Source organism: Colias croceus, chromosome 19 (assembly GCF_905220415.1).
Source record: "Colias croceus chromosome 19, ilColCroc2.1".
Classification (NCBI taxonomy): domain Eukaryota; kingdom Metazoa; phylum Arthropoda; class Insecta; order Lepidoptera; family Pieridae; genus Colias; species Colias croceus.
Window position 1 is genome coordinate 4,759,560 of NC_059555.1, and position 27,849 is coordinate 4,787,408.

Here is a 27,849-nt window from a genome sequence, read left to right on the forward strand (position 1 = left end):
ACAATTGAAGCATTAAATTACATATTTAATGAATTTTCATAACTCAATGCAGAAGTTGTAAACTATATAAAAGTCTATGTAAATATAGTGATGGCTTATTGCTCCATTTATTGAAATAACAAACAAAATAAAAAATGTAAAATAACTCCTATATCTACTTTATCGTTACATAATATACAATGATTTTATTTTTACTTAAATGCTAAAACATGACTTATAAGCCACATGGCGGTTAAATGATGAAATCATTTCATGAAACTGTTGTTAGAGAATATTAACTGACTGTCAGCAGTTTCCGCTAAATATTTACAATAATTGAATTTTGTGAACATAAAATTTGTTTTTGGTAATATTTTGTAACTTTACCGATTTCAGGCCAACATCCATTTTTTTATCTCATTATAAATTACACAATGCATGCAAAATAAAAAGTCTCTATTAATTAATTATTAAAATATTGTGTAATTTGCAATAATTTTATAATAATATAATTGATGACGTAGATAAAACTTAGCAATTTAGTATGACGTGCAAAATGAACTGTGTTCTGCATTTTACGTGATATTCTACAATTATTATAAATCGTAATTTATCAAAAACTACACGATTAAAAGATCTACATATAATAGACAAAATGTAGGTAGTGTATTTTGTAAACATTTTTGGCAGCATTATTTATATTTTCATATTTATGGAGTTTACACTCCATAGTTTATCCGTAGGCACGCACTCATTTTGACGGAAAACCATTCGTTATTAAAGGAAAGGAAACTTAACTAGATTATAAAGTTGTATGATACAGTCGTTTATAAAAGCCAGTTATCATCGTCGAATCATCGAAGCATATAATTTTCTTTACAAATTAATGAACACTTTCTCAAATATTCTTAAGTGCGCAGCAAAACATAAAAAGGTGTGGCGTGTGCGTTTAAAACAAATTATATTACATATTTTATAAGAAACTGATAATAATGTAGTAGCAGATGCAAAATATTATTAATTCGTCACAAATGTAAGGAACACAGTATTATTTTATTCTTATTATACAAAAATAGGTTGTTTATGATTTATATACCATTTATTAATCTCTCTAAATATTTTGTATAGGCCTCGCTTTTTCACGTAATGCATGATCGAAATTAAGTTTAAAAATATTCTTTTTAATGAATAATTTAATATAATTATGAGAAGGTAAAAACTAAAATGTATCCTACAAAGAATCACCAAACAACAACGCATATTTTGTTGTACAATTATTTTGATGAAAAAGTGACAGAATCGCCGTTATTATGGTATTAAAATGGTTTACGTTACGCAAATTAGTTCGGCATTAAATATCATTCAGTTAACTTCAATAGTGCGTGCCAGCGTAATGTTTCGGTTAATGGGGCAGCAGACTAAATGATGTCGGTGTAATGTGTCACCCAGTTGGGCATCAGACCAGTTGTGTCGGTATAATGAGTCGATCAGTTGGGCAGTGGACCAGTCGCGTCGGTGTAACGTGTCGGCCAGTGGGGCAGCGGATCCGTCGCGTCGATGTAATGCGTCGGTCAGTTGGGCAGCGGACCAGCCACGTCGGTGTCACGTGTCGGTCAGCTGCGGCGAGTGGCGCGTGGTGTCGGTCTACTTTGTCGGCGAGAATTCCGTGGGCTCGAGGATGCGGCAGTGCATCTCACGTATGAGCGGCACGGTGTACGCCACACACTCGTCCCATCCGGGGTTCCGCCATGTGCTCTCGCGCGTTTCCCGACGGGCTTGCAGGTCCTTGTAGCCTGGAAGATAATGCTTTTTATTAAATGTGGGACATATAGTTATATTAATATACGCTTGATTATATTACGAGAAATAAATGATTAATAAGTGCAATGTTGTTGTTTATTTATTATTAATTTCCTCCTTGAATTGACCATGGTTATATATAATGATAATTTATAGGATATGCCCTTTATTGAGTTTGGATATGACATTTTAAAGAAACGGGTTATTGATAAATTTTTAATGAACATCTATGAGCTCATAAAGTAAATTGACCGTAGATTTCTTTAAATGATTATATGAAGCTTTAAATGACCATTCTTTACTAAATAAAATTGGTTAAATAACAAAACTTGCAGTCTATATTTTTCACTTGTATTAAAGATGCTCAAATAAAAAAAAAACAAGACAGTGTATTCCTTTCCTTCCTACTGGGTAATATTATAAATTCGAAAGTTTATGAGGATGTGTATGTGTGTGTTTGTTACTCCTTCACGCAAATACTACTGAACCGATTACAATAAAATTTAGCACACATATAGAGGGTAACTTGGATTAACACATAGGATAGGTTTTATCTCGGAAATCCCACGGGAACGAGAGCATAGTTTCCGGGGCGAGCTGCGGGCGGAAAGCTAATATGCTATAAAGTATAAACTGTACTGCATACTCACACCAAATATGATGAACATTATAAAGTCGTCCAATCTGCGAGAAGTACCCAGCGAAGGCCTCGTTCTTAGCGCGGCGGTACGTGAGCCCGCGCGCCCAGTTATTGCCCCACTCGATCATTGTACCAGGTTTTAGACTGCAAAGCAATATTAGAATATTCATTCTTGGTCATAACGATAATACCTCGGGCAATTTGTATTGCGTACCCATCAAAAGATAAAGGAACAAGGGATAATAAATTATTGTAATATTGTACTACTAATACTGCATTGCTCTTTATTTATGCCTTATCTTTAATTGAAAAGATTTGAGAATGCCGCTGTGGAAAAAGCATTAGTTCATTAATTAATTCCTTCAGTATTCTTTTACAAGCAATGCTTACTAGCCATGGTTGGTCTTTAAGACATTTAACGTGAATTTCAAAATCTTTTCCAATATCTATTTGAATAATACACAAAAATAAAGTAGTTTATAAAAGTATTAATGCGATAGATTAGATTAGTTTCACTGCTTAGTTAGCTGTCTAGACATTATTTTTGTTATTGTTAAATTATTTTTACGACGCGTTTTATTGCTTAGAACAACGAAAGAATGTTCTACGCCTGTTTACACCTAAAAAAATTAGATATAGTGGGGATAGAATGATCATAATATTCGCTCGTTTGATATAAATGCACCGTAGACGTGTCGCTTTCATCAACACAATATACTTATTATATTTTTGGTAAAGATGAGACTTTTCTAATTGAAAGTATGTACTCAAGATTTTCGAATTTAAAAAACGATGTTTTGTGTTATACTATTTTATTATACCGTTGTCATCCATGATCCAGCTTCAAATATTTTCTCAAAAAATCCTATCATGTCCTATCTATACTATAGAGTGAGAGAGTGAGTGAGATCTATAATTGGTACCTAATCAAAATCGGTTGTTGAACTTTATACCTACATAGTTAACAACATAGATAACATTAAATAATATTTAAGATCATGATTATTATTTATTGAATATAATATAGGAATAACAATACATATATGTATTTAACTCCGTGTAACTAGAATCACACTATTTGTCGAATATTGTATCTACATCTGTATTGCAAGTCATCGGAAGTTTTTGATCTTAAAATAGATTTGTATATTTAGCCGCGCCGCGTTGCGATGCAACTCGTATTATTTATTTTTTGTGAACTACGAAGCGTGTTTTGCGCAGATGTTTTAAAAACAAAAATATTTTTGCGTTCATAGGACACTTTTACTGCTTATATAAATTATGCGATTATACTGGTGGCTATCATTCGCCTCAATAAATATCATACAGATAGTGAATGTTTTTTGATATTTTAAAATACACAATAAATAAACAAATTATACAAACAGTTAGTTTGTATAAATAAAAATTAAATGACCTGCCTCAACACATCACAGCAGCAACACATAGATCATATAACAGCTGCCAGTAGACTCATTTCAATTGTTTAAGTTAATATAATCATTTCAAGCCATAATTCTTTAAGCTGTTTACTCAACAGTGTGCCAAAGCATAATGCTACTCTAAGAACATGAACAACACATGTTTATGTTATCACATTTTAACACATTTAAGCGAGAAATAGTGAAAGCAGATTTATTTTACACTAGCGGTCCGCCCCGGCTTCGCCCGTGGTACATATTTCGCAATAAATGATAGCCTATGTTCTTTCTCAGGGTCTAAAGATTGTCTGTGCCAAATTTCATCAAAATCGGTCCAGTTTATGCGTGAAAACCATACATACATACAAACCTTTCCTCTTTATAATATTAGTATAGAAGTATAGATGACATAATACTCTATTTTATAGAGATATATTTTAATATAAAGTACATATATTATAATGACGTAAGGTTTCTGTATTGATACAACCATGAAAATTCTTTAATTAACACAAGTTTATCTCTTTCTTTTACTTACTTTCATCATCTTAAATTACTAAGCTCTTCTTGTGTTACCATGATGTTTTAAAGTAGTATTATATCCAATATGGGAAAGTGATGGTACTACATGACCTACATAGTTTAGTCATTTTTCCATACTGGAAATAATACTGCTATAAGACATCATGGTAATCCACCAGGAGCGACATAGGCATATATGTCATAAATAAAAAAAATTACCTGTAAGATCTAATTTCATAGATGTTGCTGGGATCTCGTTTTTCACCAGACGGCCAGAAGCTGAAGGCAAGAAGGTATTGGAGATGACGTGACCTCACGAAATTGCCTCTCTCTTTTTCTAATGCTCTGTATTCCTGTTCAAAAGAGTTGATTTATTTAATGTTTGCTGACGGGGAGTCCTTTTTGCCTCCATTACTATCTTTTTTTTTCTGTTTTGTGTATTAATTAAGTACTAAGATAAAACGATTTCTATTTCTATTTCTAATGTTTTATGTCTATAGATAGTAAAACAAGCTAGTTAGCAGGATCAGTATCCTCTCTAAAATAACATATGGCATATTCTACTAATATTATAAATGTGAATGTTTGTGAGGATGGATGTTTGTTATTCATATTTATAAAAGATAATATAGAGATATTATCTTTTTTGATATAATTTCATAAATAATAAATTATTTTCACTGTGCAGTGTTTATTTTCCTTGTGATATGTAACTAACACTAACAATCGTAAATATTTTAATATTATCAAGTGTGTTTTGTTTAAAAAAGAATACTATAACCACAAACTAATTGTATTTTTTTCATAGTAATAATAACTGTGTGAAACTTAACATAATATTTTGCTTAATTTATTTACTTACAGGATTTTCTCTAAACAATATCTTTGCTTTGTCAATTTTCTCGAAGCCTCCAACATACCGCCACAAATGCAATGCCTGGTCCATATCCCCCACGGAAACAGTCCATGATCCGACAAGCTCACAACCCAACTCAGGTTTACGAGATTCCACAAACTCTACGGAACTTTTACTGGAAATATTCAATAAAGTGTTTGAAATGACCTGTGTTTTTTATTTACCTTTACTTAAAATGTAATATATTAATTTTAAAGTAAAACTTTCCTTAGGCGGTCAGCGAAAATTCAGCTATTCGGGCCTGAGGTAAGCGGTGAGGGGATCCGCGTTTAGTATGGAATCAACATGCTCGAAACTAAAAATCGTAAGCGCCATTCACATTTTTATCAAAAAGTGAATGAAAATAATTAGTATTTTCTAAATCTAAAACAGTCACGAAATCGAGAAGGTAAACCTATGTATTTGTGATTTTATACGAAATATTATAGTAAAATACGGTTGTAATGAGCATTTATATGATATTTTAGAGGTAACTTCAGGATTTTTTTTTATCGAGCAAAATTTTTCCAATCATGTTTTGGAAACAGTCATCCCATCACACATACGTTCCGTAATACATATTAGAAATTTCAGTGCGAAAAAACTTCAATATTTTTAATTATAGCTCATAGAAAACAGTCCATTTTGCCGGGTTCACCTACTAAGGGCCCTTAAAGACAGGAAATTTCATAGGATCATTTGACATTTCTATAGGTAGTAAGCTCTCTTCATGAGAACCCTTTATAATAGGATGATTAAGTTGTATGGATGATTTAATTATTTACAACAGCTCTATGATTGCATTTTGTTACTATATAAACTAAAAATTTCCATTTTCAAAATGGTACAATTATTTGTATTGACTATTCCTTATGATTATATTGACCTATATGCAAAAACATTCTTCCGATTTGTTATTGTTGAATTTGAGTTAAGTTTGAGTTTTACTTATTTCATTAATGATTTTACACAAAATAGGTATAATAATTGCTAAATTCTTATCAAGATCACCATAAGATGTTTATTTTAGTGTGATATATCTTTAGTTTTTTGTTAGTTTTATGTAAACATTGATGAGGTCAAAGTTTGGGATGATAACACAATGTGTGAAGGAATAGACAACAAAAATATAAAAGGTTGATATAGTTTAAATGGCATATACGCTATTTTAAAACTGTTACATAACCATATTATATTATTTGCCGGTTGATTGCAAGATACTTTGTACCTTGTTTGACTTATTTATAACTCACTAGTTTTTTAGGTATTTATCCACAGAATCCGGCCTTATGTTGTGCGTATGTAGAGCGTATACAATCTCCTTGTCGCTAAGCATACGACTGTGGGATTCTTTAGTAGGTTCGATTTTTCGAACCAGAAGTTTCGAAAGCCATCCATCATCGGCATTTAATCTTGCACTTGTCGTAGCGATGAATCTAAAACAAAATTTTACTTGCAAACTTTGCAGATCACTCAAAGTCCAAAGACAAAATATACAAACTTTACCAATCTTCGAAATTCAAAATATTGTAAACTAAAAAAAATAAACCTACCTTGCATTTTTTGGTACGCTTGAACTGTACACTATAATTCTATTTAAGGTATTCATCTTCACAACACTAAAAACATGAATTTACTGTATTGAAGACAGTGGAACAATCTGCCGACGAGTTCGATATTGACTTGTTATCTATTCAATAAAAAATAAATCACTTGAAGGTTATCTTGAAAATAGACTACGTTTAAAAAGAGACATCTATTGAGCGTGACCTCAACCAATGATAATTTAGTGACCACAGAGCAATATAGTTTAGTGACAACTGACAAGTCTTGCAAGTGACACAAAGCAAGTGTTCCAAGCTGAGGTTCCAAGTGTGAAGCAAGTGTGAAGTAAACTGAAATAGTTTTGATAGTCGACAGATGGTTATACTTATAGGTAAACCAGAATCTGATGGCAATTAGGGAAATCAAAATTTTGAGTGTGCAACCCTGGGGAAAATGGACTGAACGATCTTGATACTGCTTATTTTTTATTTTGTCCTCAGTCAATATCATTAGTCACATTACATAAGTGGACAATACTGTACTTAATAATGAGATATCCGCTTAATATTATATAGGTACATACTTACATGTATAATATACAATTATACATGTTAGCGCGTTTAATTTAAACATAAAATTATATTTTAAAAGTAAATCAATTGATTAACTTCATTAATTATTTTAACAATAACCAATTGGATAAAAGTATTAACAATCATTTAATTATCGAGTAATAATAATATTTCATGTCGTATTCAAAATAACGATCAAAACAACACAAATAACACCTGCGCTGACTCACACTGTCACGCCACTCGAATAGTTGTTTTGATCGTCCTATAAATAACGGTCGTCTGCAGTTGCGAGTCATTCTTGTCTTGACTTTGGTCGAGTAAAGATGTCTAAGAAATATTATATCAGTATTTAATTACGTAATACAACCACGCTCTAACATACATATTACTATTAAACAGGTAATACATATTATTATTTACACATACCTAAGTATATTTGTATATTCATTACCAGTATGCCATGTGAAAATATCGATATAATGTTAATGTAGATCAAAACTGCTTATAATTTTTAATAAAATAAAATAAAAATAAAATAAAACTATTTTTATTTTCGAAAGCATTAACTTATACACACATAAAAAAATTGACTTGGACAGCTTGGACTTGACGAATAGCCGTATTGGAAACTCCTTTAATAAGTTTCATAAAATTATATTCTAATCAACAAACAATATTATAGTTACCTAAATATTACTTATAATCTTTTTTAATTTAAAGTATCAAAACGGGTAAGTCCAATTTACCAATAAAATCTTCAAAATTGAAAATTGTGATGTGTTTGACCCTTCTTCATCGAATGTTTTTCTATACACATTATAAACAACACCTCTTGCTTGTGATCGCAGCGGTTTTTTCGACATTTTCGAAGAATTTTTAGGCAAAATCCTAAAAATTATTCATCAATTGCAAAAAAGACAAATAATTTGACAACCAATTTGATAGTTGTCAAATAAGTTGCCACATGAAAATCTTTTATTTCTTAAATATAAATATGCCATCAGATTCTGGTAGACCCATATGTGTTTTCTGCTAAGGTTTTCTGTGTTCAAGGTTTATTGGTTTATTGCTATAAGTTTATTCCACAGGGTTATTCAGTTTATTTTACGGTACAAACAAATATTTGTCACTTTCTTGAACAATAAAACCTATAAAAAGCTTAATTTATTCGTTTATATGACTTTTTTATTTCTACTTCTATTAATTAATTAATTTAAAAAAATCGGTATCACCACAAGCGTAGAGCGTTTTCACATTATCCGATCCGATATCGGATATCGGACGCAGATAGCCGATATCCGATATCGGAGGGAAGTAAAAGGTATGAAATATGTACCTGTCTTTCACATTGTCCGGTCTGATATCGGATATCGGAGCCGTCACCGATATGCCAGCGGCTATCGGACGATAATGTTCAGTGTTGCCAACTCAATTTTCAAAAAGGCAGTATACCAACAGCAAAAAAGCACTAGTTTGTGTATTTTCAGTCTTATAGGGCGCTAAATCATTAGAGAATTCTATTAAAAGAAACCTTTTTTTATTAAGAAAACACACATTTAAGTATTTATAGGCATTAAAAATACGATTTATACGGCAGCTAATTTAATTACCGTATTAAATATATATACGGCAATTGGCTGAACTTAAGTAAACAAAAATATATTGCGTTCTTAAATTCAAATATCTATCTTCAAAAACATATCATCTTTATTTTAACTCATTCTGCCTCGCTCCTCCTCCTACTCGGACTGTGTACTCGGATGTTGGTTGTGCTGTTTATTGTATTGTTGTCATTAAGTGCTTTGTTTTTAACAGACTTCAAAAAAAGGAGGAGATGTCACACCACATTTCACACCGATTTTATTTTTATTTTGAATTTACAACAAAGAATACAAAGTTTGAAAACTCTTAATTCTAAAATAATTGCTTATGACAATAAAATAATTTATGTATCTTTACTTACAGGAAATTACAACAATCATATTACAAATATATTTGAATGGGTGACAATATTATTTTAGGATATTACAGTGTAATAAGAAAAAGAAAAGAAAATGTGAACAAAGATTGTATCACTTAATAAATTTATCATAGGTACTACATAAACTTTTATAAATAGTTATAGTATATGTATAGTGAAAAAATGACTAAATGACTAGGTACGTCTTGCTATTGAAATATTTACGTGGTATTTACTAATATGTATTACTAAAACTATTAACTAATACTAGGTTGTAGTAGGTATTGATATAAATTTATATTATTTATAATGTGTTAACATATACTGTACAAATGACCGATATCAAAACTATTTAGTAAAAAGCACATCTAAATATAATAATATGCAGTAATTAATGATATAAAATCTTTTTTACATTTTACTTTTCTTTTTTAGAAGTTGTTATTTTTAACGTATTTATTTTAAATGTGTATGTACAACTATTTGAATTTTTTTTAATTATACCTTTTTTATCAACTGGCAATTTAGTTTAGTTTTCTCTAAAAATTTCTGGCAACACTCATGATGATATCGGAACACATATCGGAACGATTTTATCGGACAATGTGAAAGGGCAAATTGTATCCGTTATCGGATATCGGCTATCGGCGTCCGATATCCGATATCGGATCGGATAATGTGAAAACGCTCTAATGATCTAAGCCCACAGATTCTTATATAACGGTAGTTTTTGGTTTATTTATAATGGCAATATGGCTTGTCAGAAGATCATTGATGTCCCCTGTCAAATGTCAGCTGTCAAATCAGCAGAAGTGTCAATAATAAATGGTCTTCGTTTATTTGTCATTAATTTATGTTATAAATAAATTAAGAAAATAAATAAAAAATAAGAAGGGCTACAAATACAACGAAGTTGGTGGATTAATTTCGCTATGGGTAAGTTAATGTGAAATTTGATCACTACATTCCTGATAGACTTGTTTTAGTGGGCGTTGTTATTAGTTTCCTGACTAGTTTATGAAAGTGAATAAGATAATAATTTGTGCAGCATCAAGCGAAGTTACGAAACTTCAGCAACATTTGGCGTTGCTGAAGGAGGAGTATGGGAAACTGCAAAGTCATTGCGCTGAAGTAGAGAGGAAGTACACCCTCGCTGCGGCGTCCGCCGGCGACTTGAGTGAAACTAGCTTTGTAGCGAGACTTTTGATGACCGTTTCTTCGTTGTATGGAAGAGAAACATATTCAGATATCGCAATAAAACTACAGAACAAATCTATGCCTGGTCATAAGTTTGTATTAAATGCTCGTTCTGATGATTGGAATGAAGAAGCACTGAAAAACCAATCTGAATTAGGTAAGTTTTATGGTAGCATAAAAAAATTTGTATAGTCAAAATATTTTTTCACAATAATAAATCATTAGTTATTTTTTAATACAAATTGATTACCCTGATGATAAATACATACTTCATATTGTGAAATAATTATTATAATTATTATCAGTAGAAGTATGCTTAAACCTAACATAATCATCTTTGAATGTCATCATGTTGAAAATATTATAATGCCATATCATTCACGCTCCTTTAAAACTTACTGTTTTTAAAAATATTACAGATTGGTCATCTCTTCCCGACGATGTTGGGTCAGCTCTTCTCAAGTGGCTTTACACAGATTTGGTGGATTTATCAAGAGGGGATTCCTTTGCGCTTCAGTTGATGAAATCAGCTGCAAGTTTCAAGCTATATGGCCTTGTTGGCAAGTGTGAACAGGCCCTAATTGCATCTGTTGGTGTAAGGTGTGTATTATGTGCAAATTTTGTTAATTTTTTATTAATAACAACCCCATAATAATTATAAAACAGGGCAAATGTGAATGGGCACTTAGGTAGTGCATCACAACAATAATTATAACTTTTACAAGTACATATTATGATATTCAAATTTTATTAATGTTTGATTTATAGTAACCTAAGACTTTTATAAAATGTACTTAAACTGAATTTAAGTTGATACTTAATAGCATAGCCTTTGTTTTTTTTTAATATTCTATTTTTTTTATTACAGGACATGTGTCAAATTTTACTCAGCAGCAGATGAAATTGGTGCCACTGCATTAAAAGAACACTGTTCTGGCCTTATTTCTGCACATTGGGATGATCTCACAGGTATATTACTTTGTTTTAATGTTAATAAATAAATAAATATCTCAGGATAATTTTCAAACCCAGCACAATCTGATCCCATACTAAGCTTTTGCTTGGGTTATGGAAACCAGATGTCTTATGAACTATTTTTAATATTATAACTACTGCTTGGTAAACATTAATAAAATTGATGCTACAGTGATGTCCTGTGTCCCCTTGTGGAGTGAGGGGCAGATTCATAAACCTGTTTCACTGATCTGTTTTCTTTTGGGAAAAGCGGGTAAACAGCCTTCTGCATCCTGTCAGATCAAGATTTGTTTTTCTTTGTATCGACAAGGAATTAAAACCAGGACCGGTTGTGCATTGGTTTTTATATGCACGCATAACAAATGCGCTAATCAGGCGGTCCAATTGATTAAATACAAATTATTAATTTCATAATCAAAATGCTACATAGCATATTATGCACAATTTCCCGAAAACATCCATCAAAGCCTTACCAGGTGCCTGTTAAATTAACTGGTTAAGTATGATATTCAGTTGGAATTATATAATAGTATAATCCTCCATAATACTTTATAGTGTGATAATGCATGAAACTGTTTTTTGAGTATTTGGTCTATCACTTCAGTTATTTTAGATATAATATCTATAGTTAGGTGAGTATACTAATTTAGTTGCATTGCAAAATGATAATTAATTGTTTTGGAAGTAAGAGCAATTTCTGTGCATTTTACTGATAATGCTGATAATTTCACATAAACTGATGATTGTTTCTTCATAAATGATAATAGTATTATATTGTCTATGGATTTTGATATTTAATTTTGGAACCTTGTACCTAATGTACCTAATTCATTATAATACATATTTTGATTTTTTTATGCACATTTTTCTGTGTGTGAGTGTGTGTGTATTTACACAAAATTTTACTATGATAAACAATTTATATTTTGCTATCAAATTAGATTGCATACGTAGGTTTATTATATTTTCTTTTTACCTATTTAGGTTCATTAGGATGTGTCATTTTTGACGAACTACCCAATCAAAAGTAGGGACTTCTGTTTTGTCTGTGTGTATTTTGTTTCCAGTTGTACATATATATTTTTAATTGAATATTTGTCCCGTTATACAGGGGAGGACTTCGCGCACATGTCCTCAGCACTCCTCTACCGCATGTTAAAGAGCAAAACGCCGCAACCGCTGCACGGCGCGGTCCGCTTGCTGCGTGAGGATGTTGTGTTCCTGTGCCTTGTCGAAAATCACGCTAATGTGAGTACACCTTTATTGTATTTTCAGGTGATTGATAGGTATATAAATTGTTAAATACCATGCTGTGTGTGCATGCCTTTATAGAAAATTTTTGTGATTTGTTGATAAAACTCAAATAGATATGGATAGATACATATTATTATCAGCTAGTACTGACTAGCTGTTCGCCCCAAATCCGCTGGAGTAGTTAATCTTTGGTATATTTTCTTTGTCTATTGATATTTTTTTACTCTATACAGATAACATAACATCTGTAGATATACGATTTTAATTTTTTTAAGAGATGTGATTCGTATCGTGCGCATCGCACGAATTTGCGTACTGATGGAGAGGGTAATGTGTAAAATTCAATAGATTATAGAAATGTGACAAATTAAAGACAAAAACACGTAAGGACAGGAAAATATCGATTATGCTACTTCTTATTTCACTAGTTGAAATACAAAGCTTAAAAATTATATATGCATAACTCGATCGACAATTTTTTTTTATACTATGTACCAAAACAACAAAACACATTTTCAAATAAGTTATCCTGTATTTAAATCTAAAGACTTGAGGAATGACAACATCATTAAATATTAAAATTTTTACATACACATAGAAGTAAAACATACGACATAAAGTTTTGTAGGTATAAACGTACAAGCTACAGCTAATGTTTTATAAACACTATATCCTTGGCAGTATAGAGCATTTAACATAACAATAATTTTATTAATAACCTAACTCAATTGTGATTATGACTAGGTAGTTGTTCATAAAGCTCGTGTGATGCTTAACATTTTCACATGTCTTTGGATTCATTACTCTTTAAAATTGTATTTGAGAGCACTTATGTCTTATATTTACGTTAGAAAAGTATTTCGTCAAAGTGACTTGTTCATAGATAATAAAAAACCTCAACTTTCGATGGCTTACGTATCTTTTAACATATAATAAAGCGTTTACTTAAATTAAAAGAAAATACAGAATGTGAAATGAGGAGACAACGCGAGCCATATTTGCCCAATGGCATAAAGAATCAATAATTTAAACAGTCCTAAAGATAATTTTCCATCCCGTGCCTACCGTAACAAATATATCAACGGGATTAACAGCATTGAGAAGTAGCTTAACTGATTTTGATACGAGCTATTACAAAGATCCCCACGACAGTAACAGTTTAAAGTCTTTGTGGGTCTGTCTAACAAGTTAGGAACTTCTTGGCAACCATCTTTGTAGACTTCGTAAATGGTGTCCACTGGTGTCCATTTGCCGTTGATTTTCTCTTGATTACCGCTCATTGTTTGCGCAGCACACCCTCGAGATATGGACACAACCGACTCTGGAAATGAAAACGTTACATTGTATTTTTACGTTTACATTGTTGAAGAACTAAAAATGTATATATGTATAAGTCTTTGATAGCATTTTATGATGAATTTGGTGAAAGATCTTCATATAGTAGACCGTATTAATTGGTTCAAGAAACGTTACAAATGAATAGTATATATAATGTATACCACCACCAAGTAGGATTTAATTCATTTTTTGTTTGGCTATAAATATAAAGTAAAACATATGAGATATTAAGTTCATAACGTCTAATCATAAAAAAAAAGTCGTAAACGTAAATAAACCGGAGGGATGATAAACTTGATTAGTCTCCATAAAGCTAAATAAATTTGATAGTCGTGGTGTGGTCGTGGACAGAATACTTTAATTAGTCTGCTTAAATACAATTGAATTGTATTCAATATAATGCAATATTGATCGTCTGCTTATTTTATCCCTATGTAATATTATCATAAGGAAATTTGCATGTCCTCGAATTAAAGGACCATAATATGTTAGGTACATGCATTAAAGTGCACCACGCGTCTGTTTATAACTAGTTGAAAACAAGGTTCACATAAATTTCATGGAAAACTGAAATACTGCTACTACACATAATATTATGATAGAAATTTTACATATTATAAATACGATAAGCGCTATAAGTAAAACAACACCAAAATGGTAAAATTTAATATTTATGCATAAATGGTCTGTTGTCTGAAGAATTTTTTCTAAATCTATTTCTTGTTATTAATACGCGTAAATTAAATTTAATTTCCCTTAATTATAACAAAACAGTTAACTAGACGGTAGTAGCCACAGATCACAGAATGGTAGTAGCCGATGAGTTTCCTCTAACTTCCCGCAGGATTACCGAAGTGTGTAAGCCCAGTAATGAGTAACTACAATAAAGCTTTGTTCCATTATACGGAAAACAATACATTGTAGCATTACTATTAATAGGTACTTTATGATAAATTAATGTACATAGTTAAATTCATTAATTAGGACATAGTGTCCGTGAAAGGAATGCTTCTGTATTGTTTTCGTTTTTATTATAGAGCATACCTTAACGAGATTTAAGGTAACGATTCCAACTGTATTTTAAAATCCGCTCAAGATTCAATAATAATAATAAATAAATCAATAATTTTATTATCCAAAATAATATGATACATACAATATAAGAACCCTTGTTCCCACACTAGGATTCCCTGTGTCGTGGGAACAAGTTTCTTCCATTTGCATAAAATTCGTCTTAATACATAATATAAATCTTCTATAATATTAAAATGATTCGCAAAATGTGTTCTCTCGCGCTTCTCGAGAACGGCTGAACTGATTTCGTTAAATTTTTTTGTTTATAATATTCCTTGAAATACGAGGATGGTTCTTATGGACAGAAAACGTAAACGTATAATATGTAAACGGTCCACGGCCGAAGCCGGGGCGGACCGCTAATAAAATAGTAAACAACGCACTCCATATAAAATGAGCGAAATGTCAAATATCTGAGTGGGTATTCTGAAGAATAATCACTATTTTGCAGGTAGGTAGAACAAAATATTGTACTGAATTATATTATACTAAGAAAAATGTCAAATGACCAAATTGTTTTAAGGCTCTGAGGTTTTAAGAAATCATAGAGGTCAAATTTTCGCACAGGTATTATACATTTTTGAACAGGATTAAAACTGGTTTAACGGTTCTCCTCGAATAACATTACAAACCAATCTATCTAATTCTATAACAACTGTCGATAATCATTTCGGTTCAAAAACCTATCATTTATCAAAATGTATGTATTTTGTATTTTCTTTTTTATAAACGTGTTATTTAACATCATAGATAATTGAACCTACTTAGTTCACTAATTGTGCTGCTAAAAGTCATCTTCTATTAGCAGCGTTTACTATTGCTAATTGATTTTCTATTACAGTAAGTACATAACGCTGTGCCAAATATAATATAAAACAAAATATTAAAACCATCCGGCTAAATCACAAACGATACTCTAACATGTGTTTTGAAACTCGATATTAAATACTTGAAATCGTCAGATGTAAAGAGCTTCGGCAATGATTTCACGAATTACGCTAATTGACCGTCTTTGCATTCTGCGACATGTGTGTCGGCTTCTTAGTGTAATCAGTTGACCTAATTGTATGTAGGATAATGATGTACCTAAATCATCATAAATGTAAGAGTAAGCGATGTACCTACATACAAGGGTTCTGCATGAAACCTATGGAATGCCAATCAAATCGAATGAAACACTGTCTTTTTGTTTTACGAAGCTTATTTTAAATATGTGGTTACCCAGTTCCGAAACAGTGTAAATATTTTTAAAAGAAATAACTTTATTCGTAATTGTTATAATTTTAGAGTAAAATTTGAGGTTCTATATAATTGGGTGTAGCAGCAATATATTTTTCATATTGCTTTTCGTTCTTCGCAAATGGTTGAACACAAAATTATAAGTACATATGAGGACAAAATACAATTTTCCTCGTTTAATTATAAAATTCTGTAGCAATTATATTTAATTTGGAATAATTTTAATTAAAAAAGGAAACATTAGTTCACACAAGGAAAATCATATGAATATTAATTGAGATTAAAAAACATTTAGTTAATCATGCAGACTGTTACAAACTGACATAACACCTTTTAAGTGCTAGGTGTATCGCGTATTTAGCAACATTTGACACACTTTGCCTCCGACGTATAAGGTCGCTCCAACTGTGGCTAAAATATATTTCTTTACGGTAATGAGCATATAGATTTGTCTCTTAGCGCTGCCATAGATACTGGACATAGTCATATTCAGTCAACAGGCTTAGATATAATGTAGATTGTAGCAGGACGATAATGACTGATAGTTATTTTATGAGTTAGTTAGTACTTACTTCCATTTCCTAAATCTAATGAGGTTTCTCTCTTAAAACACATAGTGGAATGTTCGCAATCACCCAGGTATCTGTCACTGCCGTCGAAGGTTTCACATAATGGTATACCTTCGTATGTTTGTTCGGGCACACATATGTAGCAACGAATCGATGATGACACTGAAAATATTATAAAAATATGAATATTAAATCGATTGCGTAGGATCGTCGCGAGATATGATGAAAAATGATTTATTATAAATCTATTCATATTCCAATAAGGTTGTTGTGTCATTAGAATTGGGTTGAAATTTACATATCGCACCTTCGGTAGAACAAGGGCACAATTACAGTTTTTGCAATTTTACAGGAGAGCCATTTTAAGATATTTGTAGTACTTAATGTGGTCTAGCTATGATAATAATTTTTTTATGGTTGTTCTGCTTTGTATGACATAAACTATATACTATATTCTTTTAGGTGTATCGTTTACAAATATTAAAAACTGCTAGTTTTTTTTTAATAATATTTTTTTCTTAAGTAGGTGTACATTTGTGCCCTTGTTCCACCAACAAGAAAATTAATTTGTAAATATGGCCATATCTAAAGCTTTAAGTTAATAATTTTGGAATGATAATAACGTGTTTTTTTGTATAAATGTTTTATTTTCTTAAACACTTTAGAAAGCCGCAGTACTTTATCACAAAAATAGAGATCAAAACTTACTAATCAGCCATTACACATCTTCAACAATCTGAAACTATTATGTTTCCTAGCAAAATTCTTTGGAATCGCTTTAAAAATTGGAATAATATTATATTAAGATAACAGAACAAGAAAGAATCATAATTCAATTCCTTGACATTAAATAATTCCTCCTTTTTCGTGGCATTTTTTATAAGGCTTATGTATTCTGCCGGAGTGCATATTGATATTGGGCCAGCTTTTTTTGCACGTTTTACATTCCAGAATGGACGGCATCGGCTTTATGCTGGGTCCCCTAATTTATGTATGATCGATTTTATAGGCAATGTGTTCACAGCAAAATAATACATTCCAAAAACAAATTTGAAAAAGAAAAATAATTATTTACGAATAAATATCTTACTAATATTATTATTTATTATGTAAACTCGAAAGTTTTTGAGGATAGATTTGTGGGTGTGAGGGTATGTTTGTTGTATTTTGATTGGCAGTCCTATCGTTTAAATTTCTAAAAAACTAACTTGTTTTTTTGCTCTCTACAGCAATTATCGGAATAAAATGTTACTTTTAAGACCATGGAGTATAACAAATCTTGGACAGACAAGGGCACAATTGTCTGAACGACTTTGTCCTCCCAATTTTTAAATCGTAAACTAGGCATAAGTGTGACAGATATGGCCTTGTCGTTCCAGAAATCAAAAACATTATAGGGCATATTTACATAAACGACGTTAGCGCTCCAAGTGACAGCTAGCTCAGTCCCCGCCGATGGCACAACTAACCAATGAGACTTTGTCTCGCCAAGAGAGAAACAAAATAGCGCCAAAATGACAACGCCACTGTTTCAATCTGGCTGTTTTTTGTAGGAATTAAACGAATGTCTTTGTCCCTCCAGTTGAAAGGGCCTTTTTAAAGCATTTCTGCATATTTAAGTCATTTTGGCAATTTATGACAATTATGCCCTTGTTCTACCGAAGGTGCGATATGATGATATTTTTCACACATTTATTCAAAAATTATAATTTCTTCACAAATGTAAATAATTAAATAAAAAAGGAAGCGTATAAGTCTATATGTTACAGGAAATGTATGTAATCCGTCATTGTATACAATTCCTAAAATCGTACGGAAATGTGTGAAATAAATTATTTTATACACATTTCCTAGGAAATCTATACATTTCCTAAATAGCTATCGGAAATGTAAAACATTTAAGATATTGATATGTCGCAGGCAAGGGTTGGACTAAAGCAAAGGGGGCGCAGGACTTAAAAAAATTTTGATGGAGTTGGTGTCATTAAATAACACCTTTTTATTATTGTTTTATCATAAAGATTACGCTTATATAAGCATGTTTTATAGGAACAACTTTTCTCTAAAATCAAAAATAGCCGAGATATTCGCCCTCAAAGTTAGGTTAGGTTTAGGTTAGGTTAGCCGTTAGGTTAGGTTAGGTTAAGTTTGTTAAAAAAAACTACACAGTAATAGGAGCCCCGCAAAGCGGGGCTCCGTCGACGAAGATCGAACGATCGAAGATAATAATATGAACATAATATTATTACAATTTTACGGTATGACTGGGTAACAGTCAATAAGACAGATTGTATCAATAAGAGCTATAATAAAAAAAATAACAACGTGTTTTATTACAGAAAGCATTTACTTTACACATTTCCTACTACGATATAGGAATTGTATACAATTCCTAGGAAGATTATACATTTCCTAGGATATGCATGCATTAAATAGTTTTTTAAACAATATTTTATACATTTCCTAAGTGGTATCGGAATTGTACACATTTCCTAGGAATTGTATACAATTCCTTGATTTCATACATTTCCGGTAACATATATACATTTGAATAAATATTTAATTATGTGGGTTGGTAAATGACAAAGCCCTGAAATGCTAGGTCAAACTCCATTGAAAGAAGATCGTATTCCCTGTGTAGGCCCCAAGTACGATATCATTTTATTAATTCGATGGACGTGCTCGATTTGAATTTAATTATTATAATAATGAATGTTACTAGCATTGCAATAGATTGTGAGGTTATTAATTCGATTATTATGCCTCTATTTATGGCCATAACAGTTAACACTGTATTATATTGACCATTTTCGTAGGCTTTGCAAAATAAATAATAATGGGGTTTTTTCCCAAAACCACCAAAACATTCAATTATATCCACTGTGTATTAATCAGAAGAATATCCCTCTAACCTAACAGATCGGATCCATGGTCTAGTCTGGCTTTTTTACGTGCTATAAATATTAAATATATACTCTAGATAGATGTATATTGCAAATTAATGTATTTTTCGAAAATTATAAGTAGTATAATTTTTCTGATGTCACAAATGAAAATACCTGAAACAACTCTACAAAAAAGATCGAGTTATTTTAATTTGGCATCATCACACATTCAAACGATATTTTATTATGCAGCTATTGAACTGGTTATATTAAAATTTAACATTGTTATTATAACTGTGTTCAATATTGTTAATGAGCTACTGATATGCTTTATCAAGTGCAATGTAATACAATTTTCAGTTTTCTGTACGCAAAAATACAATGTTATACGTCTCATTAATAAATAATAATATCTACTAAATAGGTACCTACTATATATTATAATGAATAAATCGCGTTTAAAATCCGTTAAAAAGTCTTTAATTTCTAAATGTATAATACTCGCGTAAAAACAAACCCTAGAAAATACTAGGTACCTACTGGCTACTAGTACATTTCAATCAAAATTTGTTACGGTTTGTCGGTAAACTCTCGAACTTTTATAACCACGTTTTAGCAAACTAATCCCAAGTTATAATGTTATAGTTATAATTTACTAACATAAGCACCATATATTAGCATAAGACTAGACTCAAAACAGATGCTAAAGTGTTATTTTTATATTCTAACAAGTAACATCGATTAATCTATGCCACGCTTGTATTACACCCGGTTCGATAACCGTATAATGTATTCTTTTTAATATTATAATTCTCAGACCATGTCTACCATATTCCAGTAAACTATGATGATAAATATTGATGAAAGCACTTAACAATTAAGTAATTAACGTATGCTAATCAAAACAGTTGGTATGGTTTGTACTGAAAGAACAAAAGTACCTAAGTTTAAAATTTACAATGAAAAATAATTTTATTCCAAATATGTAATTTGATTTGTGAACATTTCACTGTAATGTAGGGCGGACCATAACCAAATTGGAATGCGAAACAAAAAGGAAAAGTTGCTAAATAGGTACGAGTCTTATCTTATCAGCCAAAATTTTGTTCTACCGAAAAAAGGATAAGTTCTGATCTACATAATATTACCGAATTTTATTAATCAATTTATTTACTAACGTAAAATAACTTAATTTAATTAGATCTTGTTCTATCCTAATATGTAAACGTTTTGCATTGTAATAAAAAAACATCGTTTTGGCTTTTCCTTTCGGTTCCCCATTTATTTCTGTCTCCAATTTAATCAAGTCGTTTAATTAATTGCTTTGCTGTCTGGTGTTTTTTTAACTTTCAACTATTCGTGTATTACATTCTTTAGTCAATTTCAAAAGTTTTAATAATTGTCTCTACAAATATTTTGTGACAACTTCAAAAATAAAATTTGATTGAAACGTAGAATATTAAAAAAAAATAAGAATAAAATATTATAACAGCTGTGTTGTAATAATTTATAGGTATTTTGTCCTAAAAATATTTTACTGAAACATCCATCATTTAATATCCAGATAGAAACAAAGAACCAATCAAATAAAATCAAGTACATATAATATTTTGTTTCGAATATAAGACTTGTTGTAAGTACATACTTAATTAGAGAATAAATAAATTAAGTTTCACCGTTTAAACAGTTTTGGAATAAATTTACTTTTACTACCATAAAAATATTAATTTTCCTTCATTCGTTGAAAGTAAACAACATTCGCGCGCGTACTTTTGTGAAGCCGAAAGTAAACAGCAATTATGTTTGAATTTAAACAAATAAAACATATTATCATATAATATATTAACATCGAATTTATACAACGAATGTGTATATTTACAATTTTATTAACATCACAGCAAGGTCAGTAATAAATAACAGGATATCAGTTTAAGTTTTGATAGTACGTTTTAATTCCGTCTTTGTAGTGTTGTTCTTCCTACTTAAAAATTTGACTTGAATACTAATTAGAATTCAATTTTATTGATGTCCGTTAGACAATAAAAATGTGTTACGCTATATGTCACTGTCCTACTTAAACATAAAAAAATAGAGTCACAAAAATTCACAAATAATACTTACTTTTCCAAAACAATGTTAACACGAGATAACGTAAGAGCAACTCCATAGTAAAACACGGTTCGCCACTCAAATGCTCTTAGAATCCATAAATCAAATAAACAAACTTGCATTAAAGCCGCATACGAGTTTTAAGTGTCGAAATTGCGTTAAGTGTGTAACGCCGACTTACGCGGTCGCGCGCCCGGCGCATATTGCTACATGTGCTTCGGCTGGCTTCGACCCACTGAAATCGCTCAAGTCATGATTCACAGGAAGTAAAGCCAGCAGTGGAACGGTCTTGTCTAAATATCAAAGGAATAAGGCTCTCGGATCCGCGCGCTGGTGGTGATTCACGCGATCGATGCTGGCGCCGGCGCATTACTGAATCGCGTTTTGGCGCTCCGCTAAAGAATTTTATTTTTGTTACACTACGCCGACGATTTGCCATTGTTTTGTTTTTTATCAATGCCTACGTCATGCGATAGATAATGGCCGTTGTCATATCCCGCCCATAGTTTTATAGATGTATAATAAATTTAATTATTGACAACTACAGCCCTGCTCTACATTTGCGTTTTATGACTGCCTTCGACGTGCTTCGACTTTTCTTGTCGGCTTGTTAGCAGCAAATAGCAATGGCTAATTAGAATACGATAAGTACATAGTACTAATAATTAATGATGGTTTGGTGTAATTATTACTAAATATTGTTTATGATGTCTTTGCACATTTTTGATTCAAATATAATTCTTTCTCCAATTGCATCAAAAACAAGGTAGATGTATTTCAAAATTATTGGCAAGCGCCAAGCGCCAAGCGCACTGAAGAGTTTACTTGTGTTTATTTTTAAAATTTTTTTGATAGGTGTGGTTTGCCAAAGTGAAATGAATCTATGAAAAAATATCACCTTGGTTTATGTCTCTTTAACAAGAATCGATACATTGTTGGCTGCAAAAACTAATACATTAGCTAACGAGGATTTGTAGACGCTCTAGGTAGAGCTGAATCTAGCTGTTGTGATTTATAGTTTAGTTAATATTTATCAAGGATATATTTTTTGGATACCGGAATGTAAATTTTAAATATTCACATCTGTGTTAGCAATAAAATAAAATTTACGTTATAATATAATAATTGTTTTTTAAATGAATATACTTATCACTACCATAAATTAAAAATGTAAAACCTTAAACTTTAACCACTAAAGAGTAGTGTTTTATTGCAAAACGTGTGGTTGTGAAATATTTCACATGATATCAGTATCCACATCCTTTATAAAATGTGGCCACGTGATCGGGCAATCTGGCGAAATTTTTTATGTCACACGAGCGCTTTATCTGCATTATGATAGTCTCGCTTTTTAAGATATTTTTATCTGTGCAGTTCGTCTGTAGTGAACATTGCAGTTTATCTGTCTCAATTAGATGTGTATTTGATGATATCTTGGAAACGACTTAATGACAACATAAAATTAGCAATTACAATTTGAGATGATATGGTCCCTGAACTTTCATATCCAACTGTATATCCAACCGAAAGATTTGCTCTCATAAAACTCGAAAACTCTGTAAAATAAATTCGTGTTTGCGTATAGGCTAGTTAGAACAAAGAATTCTTTGAGGAATCATTTACTGTAAAGCGTCGTAAAAAACGTAGGATTTGTCCTTTGTTGTGTTAGAAACCGAGGATATGTCTCAAGGATTTTTATGTATGCAGTATATATATCAGACATATTGTGTCGAACAGAATAAAGTGACACACCGTTCGCCAAACAATGACCCTTCCACGAGGTCACAAACCTCTTGGCGACGAAATTCGTAAGGAAAACTGAACAAATACAGCCTTTAGTTTGGATTGTTTGTTACGAATATTAATATCAGTGCACTGTTTATTTGTAGCACGGAATATTCATATATTATGTATTAAGTCATTATGTTTGCCTTCTTATCATCAAGCTGTTTAATTACATTTTTCTAATTGTCAGAGTTTACTACGCAATAAAGATTTGTCATAAAATCTACCCTACTAGAGTAAAATATTGTATCCCTCTGTCCGTAATAAAGCAAAGGGCGCCAACCTTCTGGTAATCGTGATATATAGATACTTCCTGTAGGAAACATCCAATGAATCAGACAAAGAATTGTGTTACTTGCTTTATACATGGACTTTATTTTTATTTACTGGTATTTAGGTATACTCAGAATACCATAATACGTGTATAAATCTTATACATATAAAGAGCATTTTTTATCTACCGTAATCTTAGAAGCATTAGGTATATACAGGCTACAGCAAAAGTATTTAGGTGGAGTGATATAAATTAATACCTAAATTGCCTCTGTTATAGTTTTAATGAAAGTGTGCGTCTAGGTCGTGTCGTGTCTCCAGACAATTTATAAATTAGGACATTTAGAATTTAATTAATAAATTGGCACGCAAATGTTAGGTTAAAAGTTTAGCATTAATATAGTCGGCCGAATATGAAATGATTTTTTTTCCATTGGGAATGTTATTTCAAGAGTATTTTATCAAAAATCCTTACTATTATAGTACTTATAAATTGCATAAGTAGCCCTTTAGAACTGGTACTTAAACATGCTTATTATTATTTTTTGCTAATAGTATCAAAAATACTAGTTTTTGGCTTGCAGCCGTTTCTCATTTCAAATTTCCATACTTTTTTTCATCCCCTTTACATTTTGCAGTCGCCATAAATTATATTCCATCAATACATGCGAATCAATTCGGTGGTTCAGACGTGATAACGCATCCAAGAGACAGAATTTATTTTACACTAGCTGTGCTCCGCGGTTTCACCCCTATTGCTCCGCTCCTGTTGGTATTAGCCTGATAATATACAGGCTGTCCCACTATTGGTATACTAAGCGCGAAGGGACGGCGCGTGATCATGCAAAAAATACTTAAAACAACAAATTTACTCAAAAATTTTTTGCTAATTTTTTCCTGAAAATTCATGTTTGATTAGTACAGATATAATATAAGTATAAATTAGAAGATTTAACTACCCAAATAGAAGATATGAGGGGGGTCACAGTTCACAATAAACTCAATTAATGATGTTTATATATCTCTGACTAATTGTTCTCTTCTAAAAATATTTACGAGTTCATTAGGAGATAAAATTTAAAGCCGTATAATAATTTGTTAAAGATAAGAAATGTAATACGCTGTACGCATCGCTAAATATTGAATGCCTGAGACAAAATAAGTTAGAGTTTTAGTTATTACTTTATATAATCCTAACTTCTAATTAAGTAACACAACTTATAAGTCTAGAACTACTGAAATTAGCATATTAATTAATAAATGTTAAAAAAAAGAAAACTAAAAATAACATGCTACAGGTGAGCGACTGTAAAAAACATTCAATTAATTTAACTTATATTAGCTTTCCTGAAAATGAATGATGAGAAATGTACGTTATGTCAATCCTCCTAAATATCATAAGACAAAAAAATTCATATCATAAAATTGTTTCGTTGCTACGTGTCATAAATACACACTTTAGTTATTGTAATATACAGAGTGTCCCACCGTCGTAATACTAAGCTCAAAGGAGGTTATAGTTTTGCATACGCTGCTAACCAAAATATTGGCAAAACTTGAAAATAAAAGAAAATTAAATTTTCTACAACTTTATTTTACGACCTTCTCATAGAACGAGCGGTTTTGCCAATATTTTGGTTCAAACGGGAGCAAAACTAAAAATTTGAAATTTTCGGGAAAAACTGACTATCTTTGAAAGGCCACAGCTTCGTTGTTATTAGGTTTAGAGAGCTGCGGTTAGACTTAAATTGTTGCAAATTACGGTTTAAGACATTTATTTCTCAAAAAGATTACATTTGAATCACTTACAGAGAAATAATAATAAAATTTAATAAAACATGTTTGCTCGCTTAACGTTGTACGTAGTAAGTAGTTTGTTAACACAAATAGAATACAACAAGAAAACAAAAAAATGGGCGGTAATTTTTATAAACATAATTTCAGACTACCCCAACGACATTCTAAAGATATAAGGCTTGTGTTCTAGGTAAAGATATGCTATTTTCATGAGATATAAAATTAGTTTTATTTTTGCACTTTGTTTTTACTAAGTATATAAATTATGTATTTTAATAGTAAAAGTATAATTTATAGGTTTTATTTATGTTTATCTTTTATATTTATTTATAAATAATAGGTGTATATTTTTTTATTATAATATTTAGTTTAAAAGATGTTTCTTTAGCAATTTCTTGAAATTAGTTATCGATTTGTTTTGGAGGCGTTAATCGTAAGTAAATTTGATTGAAACCATCTGTTTAATATGTTAAGATCTTTTTGAGCTTGATTTACTACAATATCTATAGAATTACCATAGTAGAACAAGCAAGTGTCGTCAGCATATAAAGTAATATCTCCGGTTAATCCTATCTCGTGGATGTTGTTAATATAGATAAGGAAAAATAGAGGGCCCAAGAGGGAACCTTGAGGCACGCCACAGCTTATAGATCTTTTTTTGCTACAGTGATCATTAATTTTTACGACTTGATATCGATTGTTAAGGTATGATCTGAATATGTCATAAGCTACTCCAGTTATTCCCGCATTTCTTAATTTCAAGAGTAAAATTTCGTGGCTAACGGTATCGAAAGCTTTCTTAAGATCGACAAATACTCCAAGAGCTACCTTTCTTCGGTCTATGTTGAGTCTGACATTAGTGATAAGATCTACCGTTGCTGCAATAGTATTAGATTTTTCTCTGAATCCGTATTGTTTATTAAAGAAAAATTCAGTAGACGTAAGAAAACCGTTTAAACGAGAGTGTAAAATTTTTTCAAATATTTTTGACATAGCCGGTAGTACTGATATTGGTCGGTAATTGCTGGGATCTAGTTTCGAGCCAGATTTATGAATGGGAATTACTGAGGCTACTTTGAGGGAGTCCGGAAAACAACCTTCTTTTAGGCATTTATTTATTATTTTCACCAAGTTACTCGCTAATAAATCTTTTATATTTTTTATAACCCGAATACTTATTCCATCCATACCTATAGCAGTATTTTTACGGAGACTATTTATTATTTTTAAGACTTCAGTTTCATTTGTTGGTTCTAATTTAGACAAGTTATTTGCAGAATTTGAGGGGCTTTTTAATTTAAGTGTTCTTTCAATGTTTCTATGAAATTCTTTAGGAATGTCGTTGGCTAGTTGAATGCCTACAGTGGAAAAATAATCGTTAAAATATTCACAAATTTCATTGACGTTAGTTATTTGTCCAGAGTTAGTTTTAAGTTTCGTAATCACCGGACTAGAATTAGCCTTATTATTACATAATTTATAAATCAAATGCCACATTTTTGCAGGATCACTCTGACAATTACTAAAACTTTTAATATAGAATTGACGTTTCGCCGATTGAATTTTGTTAAATACGAGGTTTCTTTGCTTAATAAAAACTTCTCTCAGTCCTTCGTTACCAGGAGTTTGTTTCAGGTTGTACCACAGTTGATTTCTATGGTTTATACTCTCAATCAGATCTTTGTTTATCCAGTCTTTACTTGGCGGGTTTAAAATTTTTGTTTTTGTTATTTTATTATTGTTGATAGCGGCTGTCAAAGCCGTTTCAAATTGCTTATAATCAAGGAACTCTTCTTTCGAAAATATGTTTTGAATAGTTTTATATACGCTTGTGTGATTGATTGACTGATATTGAACTCGTTTTAAAGCCTCTCGTTTGTGTCTATTCAACTCCAAATATATTTGTTTATGATCAGAAAGTGAAGATTCAATAATAGAAAGCTGAAAGGTGTCATTGTGTAGATTAGTAAGAACATGATCCAGGATGGACTTTGAGGATGACGTATCTCGCGTACAG

At 31.2% G+C, this 27,849-nt stretch overlaps 3 protein-coding genes across 3 annotated transcripts in view; 1 reads left to right on the forward strand and 2 right to left on the reverse strand.

Moving 5' to 3' along the window:
• Positions 1 to 1,181: 1,181 nt before the first annotated feature.
• LOC123700484 (protein NipSnap) lies at positions 1,182 to 7,004 on the reverse strand. Its single transcript, XM_045647713.1, has 6 exons — positions 6,811 to 7,004; positions 6,511 to 6,693; positions 5,225 to 5,393; positions 4,582 to 4,715; positions 2,430 to 2,563; positions 1,182 to 1,772 (listed from the first exon to the last, which is right to left on the reverse strand). Exons 1-6 carry the CDS (start codon positions 6,864 to 6,866, stop codon positions 1,624 to 1,626), a joined length of 825 nt encoding a protein of 274 aa, XP_045503669.1. The 5' UTR covers positions 6,867 to 7,004; the 3' UTR covers positions 1,182 to 1,623.
• A 3,141-nt stretch (positions 7,005 to 10,145) lies between these two features.
• LOC123700467 (rabankyrin-5) overlaps positions 10,146 to 27,849 on the forward strand; it is a 47,363-nt gene continuing 29,659 nt past the window's right edge. The window contains exons 1-5 of the mRNA XM_045647684.1: positions 10,146 to 10,273; positions 10,386 to 10,691; positions 10,954 to 11,134; positions 11,403 to 11,503; positions 12,621 to 12,757. Of these exons, the coding sequence (XP_045503640.1) occupies positions 10,270 to 10,273; positions 10,386 to 10,691; positions 10,954 to 11,134; positions 11,403 to 11,503; positions 12,621 to 12,757 (729 nt within the window). The 5' untranslated portion in view covers positions 10,146 to 10,269. The remainder of the gene's footprint in view (positions 10,274 to 10,385; positions 10,692 to 10,953; positions 11,135 to 11,402; positions 11,504 to 12,620; positions 12,758 to 27,849) is intronic.
• LOC123700493 lies at positions 13,276 to 22,337 on the reverse strand. The gene is made up of 3 exons (XM_045647728.1): positions 21,990 to 22,337; positions 16,987 to 17,145; positions 13,276 to 14,084 (listed from the first exon to the last, which is right to left on the reverse strand). Exons 1-3 carry the CDS (start codon positions 22,033 to 22,035, stop codon positions 13,825 to 13,827), a joined length of 465 nt encoding a protein of 154 aa, XP_045503684.1. The 5' UTR covers positions 22,036 to 22,337; the 3' UTR covers positions 13,276 to 13,824.